This window comes from Diceros bicornis, chromosome 12, assembly GCF_020826845.1.
Source record: "Diceros bicornis minor isolate mBicDic1 chromosome 12, mDicBic1.mat.cur, whole genome shotgun sequence".
NCBI lineage: Eukaryota > Metazoa > Chordata > Mammalia > Perissodactyla > Rhinocerotidae > Diceros > Diceros bicornis.
The window spans coordinates 41368787-41383366 of record NC_080751.1 but is presented as its reverse complement, the minus strand read 5'-3'; the positions used below and the strand labels follow the sequence as shown (position 1 = coordinate 41383366).

Here is a 14580-nt window from a genome sequence, read left to right as displayed (position 1 = left end):
CTCAGGTAAAACTTCATTTTCTAAGTTCATTTGTAGTACCACTGAAATTCCCTAAACTGATAGATATCCCTGTATTCATTTTCTGTGGATGCTGTAAAAAATTACCACAAACTTGGTAGCTTAACACCACAGAAATCTATTCTCTCACCGTACTAAAGGCGAGAAGTCTAAAATCAAGGTATTGGTAGAGCCACGCTCACTCTAGAGGCTCAAAGGGAGAATTTACTCCCTGTCTCTTTCAGCTTCTAGTGGCTGCAAGGATTCTATTGTTTATAGTCATCTTACTCCAGCCTTTACCTCCAACGTCACACTGACTCTTCCTCTTCTGTGTGTCACATCTCCCTCTGCCTCTCTCTTATAAGAACACTTGTGATGGCATTTAGGCCCATCCAGACAATCCATGATCATCTCATTTTAAAATCCTTAACTTGGGGGGCCAGCCCCGTGGCTTAGCGGTTAGGTGTGCGTACTCTGCTACTGGTTGGCCCGGGTTCGGATCCCGGGTGCGCACCAACCCAGCACTTGTCGGGCCATGCTGAGGCCGTGTCCCACATACAGCAACTAGAAGGATGTGCAACTATAACATACAACTATCTACTGGGGCTTTGCGGAGAAAAAGGGGGAAAAAAAAGGAGGAGGATTGGCAATAGATGTTAGCTCAGGGCTGGTCTTCCTTACCAAAAAGAGGAGGATTGGCATGGATGTTAGCTCAGGGCTGATCTTCTTCACAAAACAAAACAAAACAAAAAACGGCATTTAAAAAAATAAAATAAAATAAAATCCTTAACTTGGGGCCAGCCCAGTGGTGTAGTGGTTAAGTTTGCGCGCTCCACTTCAGCAGCCCGGGGTTTGCAAGTTCGGATCCTGGGCACAGACCTATGCCCCGCTCATCAGGCCATGCTGTGGCAGCATCCCATATACAAAGTGGAGGAAGATGGGCACAGATGTTAGCTTAGGGCCAATCTTTCTCAGCAAACAGCAGAAGATTGGCAACAGATGTTAGCTCAAGGTCAATCTTCCTCACCAAAAAAAAAAAAAAGTCCTTAACTTAATCACATTTGCAAAGACCCTTTTTCTAAGTAAAGCTCATATTGACAGGTTCTAAGGATTTGAGGTAGATACTTTATGGAGGTCAAATTTTGGCCTACCTCACCTACTTTAATCAGGTGATCAAACTTTTCATCATGAATAACAGGACAAGCCAACATCATCTACCTCCTGATATGATGCCCTGAGAAGAACGTCACATCACCTATGCAATGTTCCTACCAAAAATGCATAACTTAAATCACGAGGAAACAATAAGACAAACCCAAACTGAGACACGTTCTTCCAAAATGTTAATGTCATGAAATAAGAAACTTGCCAGATTAAACGAGGCTAAAGAGATGACGAAATGCAATGTGTGATCTTGCATTGGTTCCTAGATCACAGGAAAAAGTGTTTTCTTCTAAAAAAGGCCACTTACTGAGACAACTGGCAAAATTTGAATATGGATTGTATATTAGATAATAGCGTTGTATCAACAGTAAATTTCCTGAATTTGATCATTGTGTTATGGTTAGAAAATTATTAAGAGAGAGAGATAAAGTAAATATGGCAAATTATCAACCACTGATGAATCTAGGCAGAGAGTACAGGGCTGTTCACTGAACTAGTCTTGAAACTTTGCTGTTGTTTTGAATTTTTTCAAAATAAAAACTTGAAAAAAATGGTTTTCTTCAAATGAAGCAAGCCTGTATTAACAGCAAATAACTGTCCTTCTCCCCATCAAAAAATTATACTTTGCCTAAAAATTTAAACAACAACAAAAAAATCCAACTATACTGCAAAGCTCCCTGGTCCTCTGGCCATTCCCTCCAAAAGAACAGCTGAGCAGGATATTTTTCTGTCTGACCAGAGTCAAGAATGATTGAGCACAAATAAGAAATCCACATTAAAACACACAGTTACTTATATATGGGGATAAAAAGAATCATTTCTTGTCAAAAGGGAAAAAAAAAACAATTCAGAGGGAAGTTAAATGTTTCTCCTCTTGAGTACCCCACAGAAGGAAAAACAAAAAGAACAAAGGGTATCATTAAACCAGAATGCCTGTAAATGACATCCTCATATTGCCTTTCCGAAACCAGATTGAGACTTACGAAACAGATAGCATATAAAGCAAACCACATTTTAACCACAAAGACTCACTGAGGAATGTTATACATAAGAGAAACTATTATTTTTTTTTAATTTTTAAAACTTAAAGCACAGATTGGGCACTATCTTAAAGCAGCAACACATGAATTGGGGATGAGCATAATTCATAATTCCTTCATTCTCATAATAAGAATAATCCATGAAAACTGTAGTTTTGGGTTGCCAAATAATGATCACTGAAAACAGTTTCTCTCCCTTATGTCCCTTATTGAAAAATTTAATTACGTGCAAATAAGAATTATATAGTGAGAATAAAACCTCCCGTAAGAATCTAAACAAAAGACGACAAAATTGAAACTTCAAGTAAACCAAAATGCTGAACAAGTACGTGTTTTGCAAGAAAAAGAAATACTTTCCCCAAACGTTACTGATAACTTACCTTCTGGGACAGGAAAAACTTCAGCTATTGAGCCTAAAATGGTTAAAGCTGAAAATCTAGTTGGGTAGGAAGAGCCAGGAAACAATGCTTCAAAAAGAGTGTTGCAAATGGATGACATGAAATTCTAAAAAAGAAAAAAATTACAATAAGTATAATTAACTCACAATAGGTCATCTTCACAGTACCACCTTTAAGAGTGGGGTATTTTTTTTTTAATTAAGAGAGAAAAAGATTTTTAAAAACAGTACCAGTTTTTTCGCTTTGCTTGACAATTCAGGTTGGCACCCTTGACCAGGAGCTGTATCATGACTTGAATGAACCCTATCTTTGTAGAGTCGACAAGAAGTACAATTCCTATTGCAGTCCACACAAGAAAAAATGCATTTTTGTTGAAAACAAGATCCGTTCTGCCTGACTTGTGCTAAAGCTGTGTGAATATTGATTTTCTTCACCAGAGGCATTCAGGCATCAAAGGTAGGCATACTTATCAAAGTTTTAAAATGACCAAATATCCAGTACATACTACTTGATAAATTTGATAAATATAATACTTGATAAATTTGGCTATAATAACATAGTTCATAAAAAAATTCAATGGAATAATTGTCTTCTATCTGCCCCTTTGAGGCTCCTGCTCTACTATTATGTTTACATAAACGATAAAATATAAAACTTTTAGTACAATGCAATTAAAAAAAGCAGCAAAGTGAGAATACTTTATCCAGATAGAGTCTTCTTTCTCTAATTAAAAAAAAATGTTTTAACAATAATAATAATGTCTGTGTTAGACCCAAGAGAAACATTATAAGGAAAAGCTGTGCTTCTCAGGCATCTCATATGCTGCCTCACCCCGACGACATAAACTTTCAAGCGAGCAGCATATAAGCAGCCCTAGTCCCAAGTGACTCCCTGCATTCATTTCTCTGGTCAAGGACACACAACCTTAGGGATTTATCCTGCAGGGCCTTACAAGCCCTAAGTAAGAGTTTATCAATTTATAAACTCTATTGGGTTTCAAAGTAATAGGACAGTTGTTGAAAGTATCCTAGTTAAACTAGTTTTAATTATAAATGAGTAGTAAAGTACTCACATTAAAGAGCAGTAAGTTCATCCTTTAGGAATTATCTTATCCTAATCGTAGTGCCATTTATATTTTTAGACATAGTTCTTCTTTTCCTCAACCCGACTGTAACCACAACGTAGGCAGGGACCACCCTTTATGTTTATATCCCTAGTCCTGAGCATAGTGTTCTACACACACAGCAGGGACTCAACACATGCTCTAGTCACTTTTAATGGCTCCTAGTGAGGCTTCCAAAAACCTTAGCCTAGCATTCAAAATTCTCTACTACCCATCCCCAACTTGATTTTCTAATTCATTTCCCATTACTCAACTCTTCTATTCCCTCAGGTATCTTATATGTCATTCACCTTAGTGAATTCACCATTCCCCAAATTCTTCCTGTACTTTCTTACCTCTAAGCCTTTATTTTAGCTGGTACTAAGGAAAGCCCCATTCAGATTTTGGGGTCAAGAGATCGGGACTGGAGTCTGGCTCCACCACTTGCTAGCTGAGGGACCCTGGGCAGGCTACTCAACTTTTCCAAGCTTCAGTTTTCTCACTTGTTAAGTGGCGACAATAATACCTTTCTCACAGCCTTGTTACTAAACATTAAATGAGAACATGGACGGAAAGCATTTTGTAAACTTAAAAGTACTCTAGCTATTAATATTAGTTATTTAGGTATGAAATAATCTCCTTCACTAGACTAGAAGACTTTCCCAACTAATAGCCTCCTCTTCTCCCTCAGCACTTAGTCTGCTGATGGGCACTGAGCCTACCACACACCATACACGACACTCATTGTTATAATGATAATAATACGGTGCCAAAGTCGCAGCATCCAAAAGCCATAGGTGACCACAACTGGGAGAAAATATCAGAACCATGAGATTGACTCAGATTAAGACTCTAAAAGACTAGTTTCCAAAAATATATATATCCATTAGCACAAACTAAGAAACCACACACACGTGAAAATTCAGAATGTCAATCCACAAAATAGATTTTGTGATTAGTACCTAATTCAGATTTCACAAATGTCATTTTACCCCAGCAACAAAAGGCTAAAGGGGTGTGTTTTCTTAGATTATTGTTAGACAATAACTGTTCTGCACACACAGTAAGTGCTCAATATATACTCCAGTCACTTTTAATGACTCCCAGCAAGGCTTTTTAGAATGATTTAGAGTTTACAAAGAGTTTTCTCATTTAATCCTCAAAACCAACCTTTTCAGACAGGTTACTAATCCCACTTATAGTTGAATAGACTCAAAAAGTAAGCCAACTAGTCAGTGGTAGAATTGGGACTAAACCTATGACCTTAAAAGTTTAAGTTATGACTTTCCAATCTTCACTGTGAGGATTTTACAAAGATGAAGCTGATTTCAGCCTTTGTATAGGAGTATTTTTCTTTAGATGATTTTTTACCTTTCAAACACAAAATTGAAAACGAAGGCCCATCCATACTAACGTTCAGAATAGGTAGTGAGTATGTCGTGGCTCCCATATATCATTAATTTATTATATTTTTTCCCTAAATGAAATAAAATAGATAATCTCTGTCCTATCTGAGTCTTAGGAGAGGCTGCTTCTGAGAGGCTAGATTTGGAGTAGGAAACCACTGAGAAGCTCATTTTGCTCTGATGGACATAAACTGAAAGTTGTCAAGCTGAGCCTGGCCCAGACTGGAGCTGCTACATCTGGGGTTCCGCCCATCCTATTAACACAGTGCCCTGAAACCCAGCCCTACTCTTCAAGCTCACTCCAAAACGGGACAGACAGGAACCTGCATAGCTGGACCACGGGCCAGGAGTCACTAATGTAAAGCCACTGTAAGTCATGCTAGCCTAAGGGGAGGCAGGCCCAGACACAGAAGTTTTCCACCCTGGGGAGAGGTGGAGGAGTTCAAGGCCGGCAATTACCTTTTAGTTAAAGTACTCAATTCATCTGGCCCACATACGCTGTAAATTAATGAGGTTAACTCATGAGTGTTATTCTGTAACAGACCTCAAGTCCAGCACTGGTTCCACAACTTAGGCTACCTCAAAAGAAAGACCAAAGCACCAGAAGAAATATGTAAAACCCAGCTTGAAGGAAAAAAGCAGAAACACTACTCACCAAGAGACTTACTTCTATTTATTTCCCTTTGATGTTTACTCATAACTGCTTTAGGTTTCTTAAAACTCCATATGTCTAGAAATATACACCTACCTTATATTGCTGTAAAGAAACAGAAGGGCGCTGTTTGGTTAACTCATTCTCTGGTTCCTGTTTGGATTTACTTTGCTCCAGTTTATAAAGTGTCTGAGAACTTTCCTGTATCCTACAAAACAACTTTTGAGAAAGAGAAAAATGAAGCATATGTGAGCCACGTTAACCTTAAACATCAGCCTAAAAGAAAAAGAGAAAAGTTTCTAAATTCCTTAGACTAAAACTGCAGGCAAGGACAGTACTGGTTTTTAAATTCTTAATATTTACACAGTGTTTCTTTTTGACAGAAAATTAACATTTACATTTTAAACCAAAAACAAAATATTACTACAAAGCAGAATACAGTCATTAAACTATAGCTCTATTTCCTTTAAGTCAGCACGAACTTAAAGATGATATACTCACTTCTATACTCTACCAATTCTTCACCCCATTGACATGTCATGTGATTAACTCAAGTTGAATTATTCAATAATGACCGTTTCATGAGGTGCTTAGTGAAACTATGGAAAAACAAGGGCATCCTTCCTCCTCTTACCAAAGTTTTCTTAAAATACCTTATACCCTGAAAACACCATCACTAGATTTTTTTTCTTTCAAAAAAAGAGCTCAAGTTTGATTCATTACACCAAAATGAAACGATTTTTCACTCTGGACTTTAATCTCAAATGTAAACTTTATGGAACCATAGAAGAGTTCACAGAAGGGCCATGAAGAGATGCGGTAGGTAGTCCAATCCCATGGCCATTATTCTCACACTCTCCCAAAGTCTGGGCACTTTTAAAAAATTATTTCCAGAGCAAAGTTCACCACTTCCCTATACTTTCTGAGGAGAAATTCTACCTTTTTAAGCAGAGAACAAATCTGTTGCCGCACTCCTGGAGACTGACTGTTAAGATTGTATGTGATAAAGAATTGAATCCACTGCATTTCTTCACTGGAAACGATTTCTGTGCTTCGATTACTCTCACAAAGCAAGCCTAATGTATCTATCCGTACCTAAAACACATCAAGCAATAAAATGTTAATTTTTCTATGAAATAAGCAAAGCCTAAACCACTTGACACGTTTAATTATTTACATACACTACCACAGGAAAAAAAACAGTAAACCTCAGTTTACTCGTACGTGCTCCAGAAAGGTTCCCTAATCCCAAAAATGTTGTAATTATTTCCCAAAAAATTATTTTATTAAATGTGTAAATTGGCTAGTTATAAAAGTCAACAAAGATTCTTATTTCACAGGAATGCTCAACTTCATTCTTTTTTCCCAGTGACCACTTTACCCCAGGACCTCATCACCTCATTCTTAGATTACCGTCACGCACATCTAACTGGTCGCCTGGCTTCTTTTTGCTCCCATTCTGGGAACTCACATCTGTTTCCATTAATTCCACATCCTTCCTGAGGGCAGAGTGGTTCTGGTTCCCAGTAACCAACTGAATGAAATCTGAAGTCTTCAGCCTAGCATTGGAAGCTTCCATAAAATGGACAAAAAACTCCACTCCTGCCAAACAATGTCCTTAATCATCCTTTGGACCTTGTTTATTTGTGTTCTTCCATTTTGTGTGCTGCTCCAATGCTGCCTCTCCTCTAATCACATTTATCACTTTCCTAATCAAACGTCAACTACTCTGATCACTCTCTTCTGAGCCTCCCAAGTCCTTATGCATAAAGGCACACTTGTATCTGCGTTTTCTTCTAAGAGTTTCCATTGTTCTATGTAGGTTTTCTTATTAGCTCAACTAAACTTTAAGTAGCCTGAAAGCAAGGTCTACACTTTTCACTTTCTATTCATCCTCCTTATGGACCCCTTAAAACAGTGCTGGGCATAACACAGGATCCTCTATATTGGACTGCTAAATGAATAAATGAATCAGGGATCTACTGCATGTATGAATTTCCAGTTATTTTGTTTACTTACTTGGCAGTGCTGATGAATTAAGCCTTGCTTTATTCTTGCACTGGACACAAGATTCCCCCAGGTATCAGTTGCAGAATGAAGATGTCCATGAGTTCTAGCTGTTCGTAGACATGCCATCAAAGCTCCCAGAGCCCCTCTACTATTATAAGATCCTAAGGATGGAAAAGATTGCTCTTGTCTTAAAAGCACAATAACAAAGACCACTACTGTGCTATGGAACAACTACCATTTTTATGTTTCCAATAAACACTGTATTCCAAGAAATAAAAATCATATTTTAAACTAAATTCTAATATGAATTAAAGTTCCTATTATAAAATAATAATTATTTAAAAGGATTTAATAGTTCTTGTATCAATAACTTTAAGTAAGCATAATCCTCTTATCGCTAACTTAAAGAAATTATTTTTGGTTAATATTTTACTTTTTCCTTGACAGTCAGGAGATAAACCAGGAAGAGAATCAGGAAAAAAATTAGGTGGAGAAATATTTAAAACAATAAAAATAACTAGAATGACTTTCAGCCAAAAATAGGAAAAACACTTCAGTGGTCAAAGACCATTACTTCTCTAAAAATAAACACTGACCATCTCCCAATATTTTGGAGTTATTGTTTCACCCAGTAAAGAAGATAAAAGGAGGATCACAAAGAACCTGATGCTTTCAGAGGACATCAGCCATTACGAAGGGGTCAGGGAGCTCTGGCTCACAGGGCTTTGACACAAAAATAAAGACTGCCTCACTTCAGAACAGATTCATGAATCCTGAACTTCAGGTGGCTTCTCAAAAAGGCAAGAATGACTGTTGTTAAAAATTACAAATAATGGCTCACTTTTGTGTACAGGAATCAAATTTTCCAGTTATCTCATGGTTATTCTTTGAAGTATTAAAAGTTTTTAACTATTTTAGTTGGAAATATTCTTAAAATGTGATATAGGGTACCATATTCCTGCTTTGTTAAACAGAATACAATAATTTTAAGATCTACATGATGAGTCAAAGTCATCATTTTCTATATTAATTACTGAACTATGTTTTAATGCAGTGATTCCTTCAATGGCATGTTTACCCCCATTCTAAATGACTGCAGATAGCTATTTCTTGAAGTCATGCCTCTAAATTTTTTGTTTCTTTCCCAGAGACAAAAACTGGCTGCTGCCAATTTACTCGTCTTTAACCTTGCCTAAAACAATTTTTACTTATTATTTCACTTGAATAAGCAAATTATATAAAACACACAAACTTTTACTCCAGTCTGACAACCAAATAAGAACTTGGTAAAATCAATTAAAACCTATTAATAAAGGAAAACTCATAATCATAACTGGAATCAATCCTTAGCATGTAGAAATTACTTCAGCCAAAAAATTCTACTGAGCTACGTAGAGGAACATTCATTTCAATATGAAATCTCTATCATCAATATCCTCCTTTACTATTTATAGAAGTGGTAATATTTAAATTTGAATATGGTCAACATCTGCCTGGGTACCTACACTTAAGCACCCTAACTAGAAATTACTAAAACAAAAATTCATTTTCTCACCAGTTTTAGCATCAGCAGAAGTCTGAAGCATCTTTACCATGTAGCTTAAGCTTTCAGGGTTGCAATTCAGTAATTTTGGCAAGTAATAATCAATCACATAAGATTTCTGATCCAGATTTCCTTCACACAGTATGAAAAGGAGAGGAGAAACCCAAGTCTCATGCCACTTGTCAATCCACGTACTGTCGACAGCCTGAGATTTCAAACGACTCTTATGACTTTTAAACATGGTTTCCAAGAGGTCACTTGCATAAGGTACCAATGACTGGTCCCCCATCACCTCTAACATCTGCAATGGAATAGTTGTAGCTAATGCCAAAATATGTTCAATTCCTACGTAATCTACTAAACAACCAAGGCATGAGTACTTTCCTTTAATATGCCATTCCAATCGCAGAAGACTCTCAGTCAGTTCAAAAAGGAAAGGATCAGTAGCCAAACCTGACTCTTCTGAATCTGACTCTTCTACAGCGAGCTGGTGCATTTGGAGAATATTTCTGAATATGATTTTGGTTTGGTGTCTCAAAGCATCCAATGGATGTTCCCAGTGGGTATAAACATATTCCAAAAGTCTCCTAACTACGTTTGAATTCCCATTCAGACTGCCCTTTAGGCTTGAGGAACTTGATTCAAGGACATGTATGGCTGAATTAGTCCACGATGCCAAAATTCTAGACAGAAACATTTCCAGAGTTGATTCCTTGATCCTGAAGAAAAATGAGTCATATTATTATAAACTGAAAATTTCATTTTATAATCATTTAGACTAATGGAAATATAAAATACAAAAAAAGATCAGAAAATTCAATTATTATTAAATTTACAACAAAAAATTACAAACAAGGCCAAAACAGATCTCAAATTTGTATAAGAATCTTTTCATCTTGTAAAAAACAATCCAAAAAAGGACACAGGAAAATTTTGGGAGTCATGGAATATGTTTATTTTTATTGTGATGATGGTTTCACAGGTGTTTTAAAACATACTGAGGGGCTAGGGAAGGTTAGGGAGAATGGGGCTTCTTTTTGGAGTAATAAAAATATTCTGAAGTTGATTGTGGTGATAGTTGCACAACCCTACGAATATACTAAAAAAAAATGGAATTGCACACTTCAAATATGTGAATTGTATGGTATGTAAATTATATCTCAATAAAGCTGTTATAAAATAGCACAATGAAGGAAAATTTTACATTCTTCTAAAATATGCACAATTTAAAAATATATATAAACTGAAAAACATGTAAAAATTATTTTAGAACATTGTAGTTTTCTTCCTTTATTTACATGTTCATTACTATCAAGCCATATCTATGGTTTGACATTTTAAGCACATGATCACTTTCAGGCATTATGGCAAAAACACCAAAAAAACACAAAATATAATCCAATGAAGTCAGAAAACCTAGTTACAGTTCTGGCTCGGGTGCTTATTAGTAATACTCTCTGAGGTTTAACCATTTACTTTTCTAAGTGTCGCTTTATCCATTCAACAAATTAGATTTCCTATGTATCAGATGTGAGGATCACCTTGATGACCTATGTTTCAGTTGTTCATAAACTCTAAAACACTCTAAATATAGAAATTTTTATAGTTTAAAAAAATGTTAGCCTTAGAGACTGAATGTTAAAATTAATTTTAGAAATGTTCACTACAGGTTAACCTGCACCAATAATTTCTATAACTCTCTCTCTCCCAACATCCCATCTTCTCTTGTTCTACTTTCACATCCACTTCATTCTCTACACATATCCCCCTTTTAATTTAGGATTATCCTGACCACTTTTCATTGAATTACTGAGTATGCTGGCTCAGTTGCCATCTTTTAAATGTCTGACAAGCAAAACTAAGCTATGAGACAGTAGCATCAAAACTCACTGTGAACTCAAGGTGAACAGAACATGCACAGTATCCAAGAGCAGGGCCTCCCCACTCGGGCCCATCCTCCCATTCTGCCAGTCCAACATGGTGAGTGTCCCCTGACACAAGAATAAGAGAGCTGACGGGGAGATATCAGCACAACAAAGGCTCCTGCAGCATGTCAAAAACCACTCGGGGATGCTCGTGTAGTCCACTGACCGGAGAAGCAGACTACCAATCTGAAACACATAACAGAGCTAACACGTTTCAAGCCTCTAAAACTTTTCAGAGTTTTACCTGAAACATCCTAGGAAAAATAACTGAACCTAAAGGTGAAAAAGCCACAAGTGTTAAAATTATTATATCACAAGGAACAAAATTAAATCTAAGTACACGAACCACTTTGCTGGTTTAGATGTAGTGGTAGAGCACAACACATCGCCACCTGCAGGTGGATGAGCTTAACTAATGCTTTTCAGAGGTGATTTGAGAAATAAACATTTTTAATGCTATCCAATGATAATTACTTTATGGGATCTCATAGAATAGTACACATCTATTTTGCATAAAGTCAGGTAAAGAGCTAAAATAAGTTTCCAGATACTGCAGTAAGGAAAAAAAACTGCTAGTAGTAAAAACAAGGATTGTGGCCCAAACTATCAAATTATACTTGCCATATGATCGAATTCACTGCACGACTGATTCTAACATGCTTCCTGTCTAAAGAACATTGTTTGGGTTATTAATAAAAACATATTTATCAAAAAGTTATTACTCTATATATCTATATATTAATCGCTACATAGTTTTAATATTACAAATATTTTTTATAATACTGAGAGATGGAACTGAACAAACAGCACTAGAAAAAAGCTAGGATATACACCAAAAAAATGTTAATAGTGATTATCTTTGTGAGATGGATTTACAGGTGACTGTTATTGTCTTCTTTCTGCTTTATCTGAATTTTTAGAATTGTCTTTTATTATAAGCGAAAAAGGTCATCAGAAAGATTCTAACTACACAAAAAATTTTTTTTTAATTCACCTCTTTAAAAATATTTTTAAAACGTATCTACCTATCAGTAAAGTACAATTCTAAAAAGGAGATGCACTTACCAAATCAGGGATCTTTTCAGGTGGATGAAACATAGCCTTAATAAAAAGAATAACAGCTAATCCAGATGTACTCTGAACTGTCTGTAAGAGGTCATCTATTTGGCAAAAAAGTAGAGAGCACGTGTTAATGATGATGGATATTGTGGAACAATGGAAAGAGCTGCAGAGTGAGGCCTGGCTACAATTTCTAGCTCAACCACTGCCTAGGTAAGCAGGCCTTGGGCAAGTTATTTAACCTCCCAAGGACTCACCTTTCTCTTCTGGAAAATAACAAAATATAACTCCTATCTGATACACTTGTTCTAAGGTTTAAATGAATAATGAACATAAAGGCTTTTATGCCCAGTACATAAATACTCAATAAATGTGATTCTTTCCTCTCTCCTTTAACATCCACTCTCTCTTCCTCTCCATCCACTGGCTCTCAGTACATCTAGCAGCAACACTACCTGTCCCCTTCCCTCCACTGATGCCTCTGCATCCCAACCCCCATATCCATTACTTTTTCTTAAAGTGATTTCTGGGCTTGTGTAAAGAGCTTGCAGCAGTTCTAATGGCAAACTTTGCTGACTCTGTAGCCAATGCAACCAAACCATCTTGACTTGCTATCTTCTTTTTTGCTATTAGCCTCTGGTTTGTGAGAAAGTATACAAAATAACATGGTGAATTATTCAACCTGGGGTAAGAATTATAAACACTTGCTATAAATTACCTACTAAATGTCCATTCTGCCCTTTATCCCTCTAATAGAACTGTGACTTTGACTGAGGCATTCATATGCCCAGCCAAAGGCAGCACACTTGCTTCCTCAATCTTTCTTATAACTAAAGGTAACCATTCATATAACCATTCAGGCCAATGGGATGCAAGCAGAAATCTCTTGGGTACTTTTGTTTTCTCTGATTAAAGGTAAAGATGCAACTGGTCCTCCTTTCTGCCTTGAACACAGACACATTTGGAGCTACAGCAGTTCTAAGGCAACAAACATGTGGGTGAAAGCCAACATGGTGAAGATGGGAAAGCAGAAAGGCAGCATGTTTGGGTCCTAGACTGCCTACAGTAGTTCTGGATCACCTGCCTCTGACTTCTTGTTATGTGAGGAGGAGAGGCCCATTTGCTTAAGTCCCTGAACTTCCGGTTTCTGTTACAGCTAAAGATTTTACTGATACATGAAGCTTTAAAATCCTGGGGAAGAACAGCATTGATTAGGCACCATCAACTTTTCAGAAGAGGCCGCCTCATATTAAAATCATGTTTTCTCCGCATTTCATCAATTAAAGGCTTTTTTTTAGATTAACAAATTCCTTTTTTATTTATTTTTTATTTTTTTGTGAAGAAGATCAGCCCTGAGCTAACATGCATGCCAATCCTCCTCTTTTTTTTTGCTGAGGAGGACCAGCTCTGAGCTAACATCTATTGCCAATCCTCCTCCTTTTTTTTTTTCCCCAAAGCCCCAGTAGACAGTTGTATGTCATGGTTGCACATCCTTCTAGTGGCTGTATGTGAAGACGCGGCCTCAGCATGGCCGGAGAAGCGGTGCGTCAGTGCACGCCCGGAATCCGAACCTGGGCCGCCAGTAGCAGAGCGTGTGCACTTAACCACTAAGCCACGGGGCCGGCCCCCCAACAAATTCCTTTATTAACAAGCAAATATCTTCTGAAAAGATGTCTGTAAATTACGTGTTAATAAAAGTAACTTTACTTTCTTTTTAATACCTGAGATCCTAGGCAAAAAAAGAAAAAAGAAATACTAATTGGACAACATAGCTAGGACTTTCACTAGTTACCAGCATTAAAAACATATAAATGAGATACTACTTTTTCCCATGAGCCTAGCAAAACCTGAGTCAGTTATTGCTCTTTACAAACAAGAGCTCTGAACAGAGCCCATTAACATTTTTAAAATAAGTTAATATTCATATATATATTACCGTATAGAGTGGGAAGTGAAGGGTAAAAAGGTAATTTAACTTTTTATGTAGATGCTTATGTGCTAAGTATCACTTTTTTTGTTACTCTTACTGTAATATAAAAAAAAGATACAGAAAACCACCAAAAACAAATATATAACTTAATGGATTATTAAGAAGCAAACAACTGTACTCACCAACCAAGTCAAGAAATAGAACTCAGCCACCTAGCCCAGAAGGCTCATCTATGCGCTTCATTCCAGTCACAAGCCCCACCTGAGTGGGGCTTACTCACTCTGAGTAAGCATTATCTTGACTTTCACAGTAATGACTTCCTTATTTTTTAAAATAGTTTTAGTAATCAAATGT

At 36.7% G+C, this 14580-nt stretch overlaps 1 protein-coding gene across 2 annotated transcripts in view; it reads right to left on the bottom strand.

Annotated features, from left to right (window-relative positions):
- Positions 1 to 14580, bottom strand: part of THADA (THADA armadillo repeat containing) — a 312115-nt gene that overhangs the window by 284323 nt on the left and 13212 nt on the right. For both annotated transcript variants that reach the window (XM_058551343.1, XM_058551342.1), the window contains exons 9-15: positions 12303 to 12397; positions 11203 to 11423; positions 9325 to 10031; positions 7779 to 7930; positions 6699 to 6854; positions 5856 to 5978; positions 2582 to 2705 (exon numbers count right to left, since the gene is read on the bottom strand). In XM_058551343.1, coding sequence (XP_058407326.1) covers positions 2582 to 2705; positions 5856 to 5978; positions 6699 to 6854; positions 7779 to 7930; positions 9325 to 10031; positions 11203 to 11423; positions 12303 to 12397 — 1578 coding nt within the window. The remainder of the gene's footprint in view (positions 1 to 2581; positions 2706 to 5855; positions 5979 to 6698; positions 6855 to 7778; positions 7931 to 9324; positions 10032 to 11202; positions 11424 to 12302; positions 12398 to 14580) is intronic.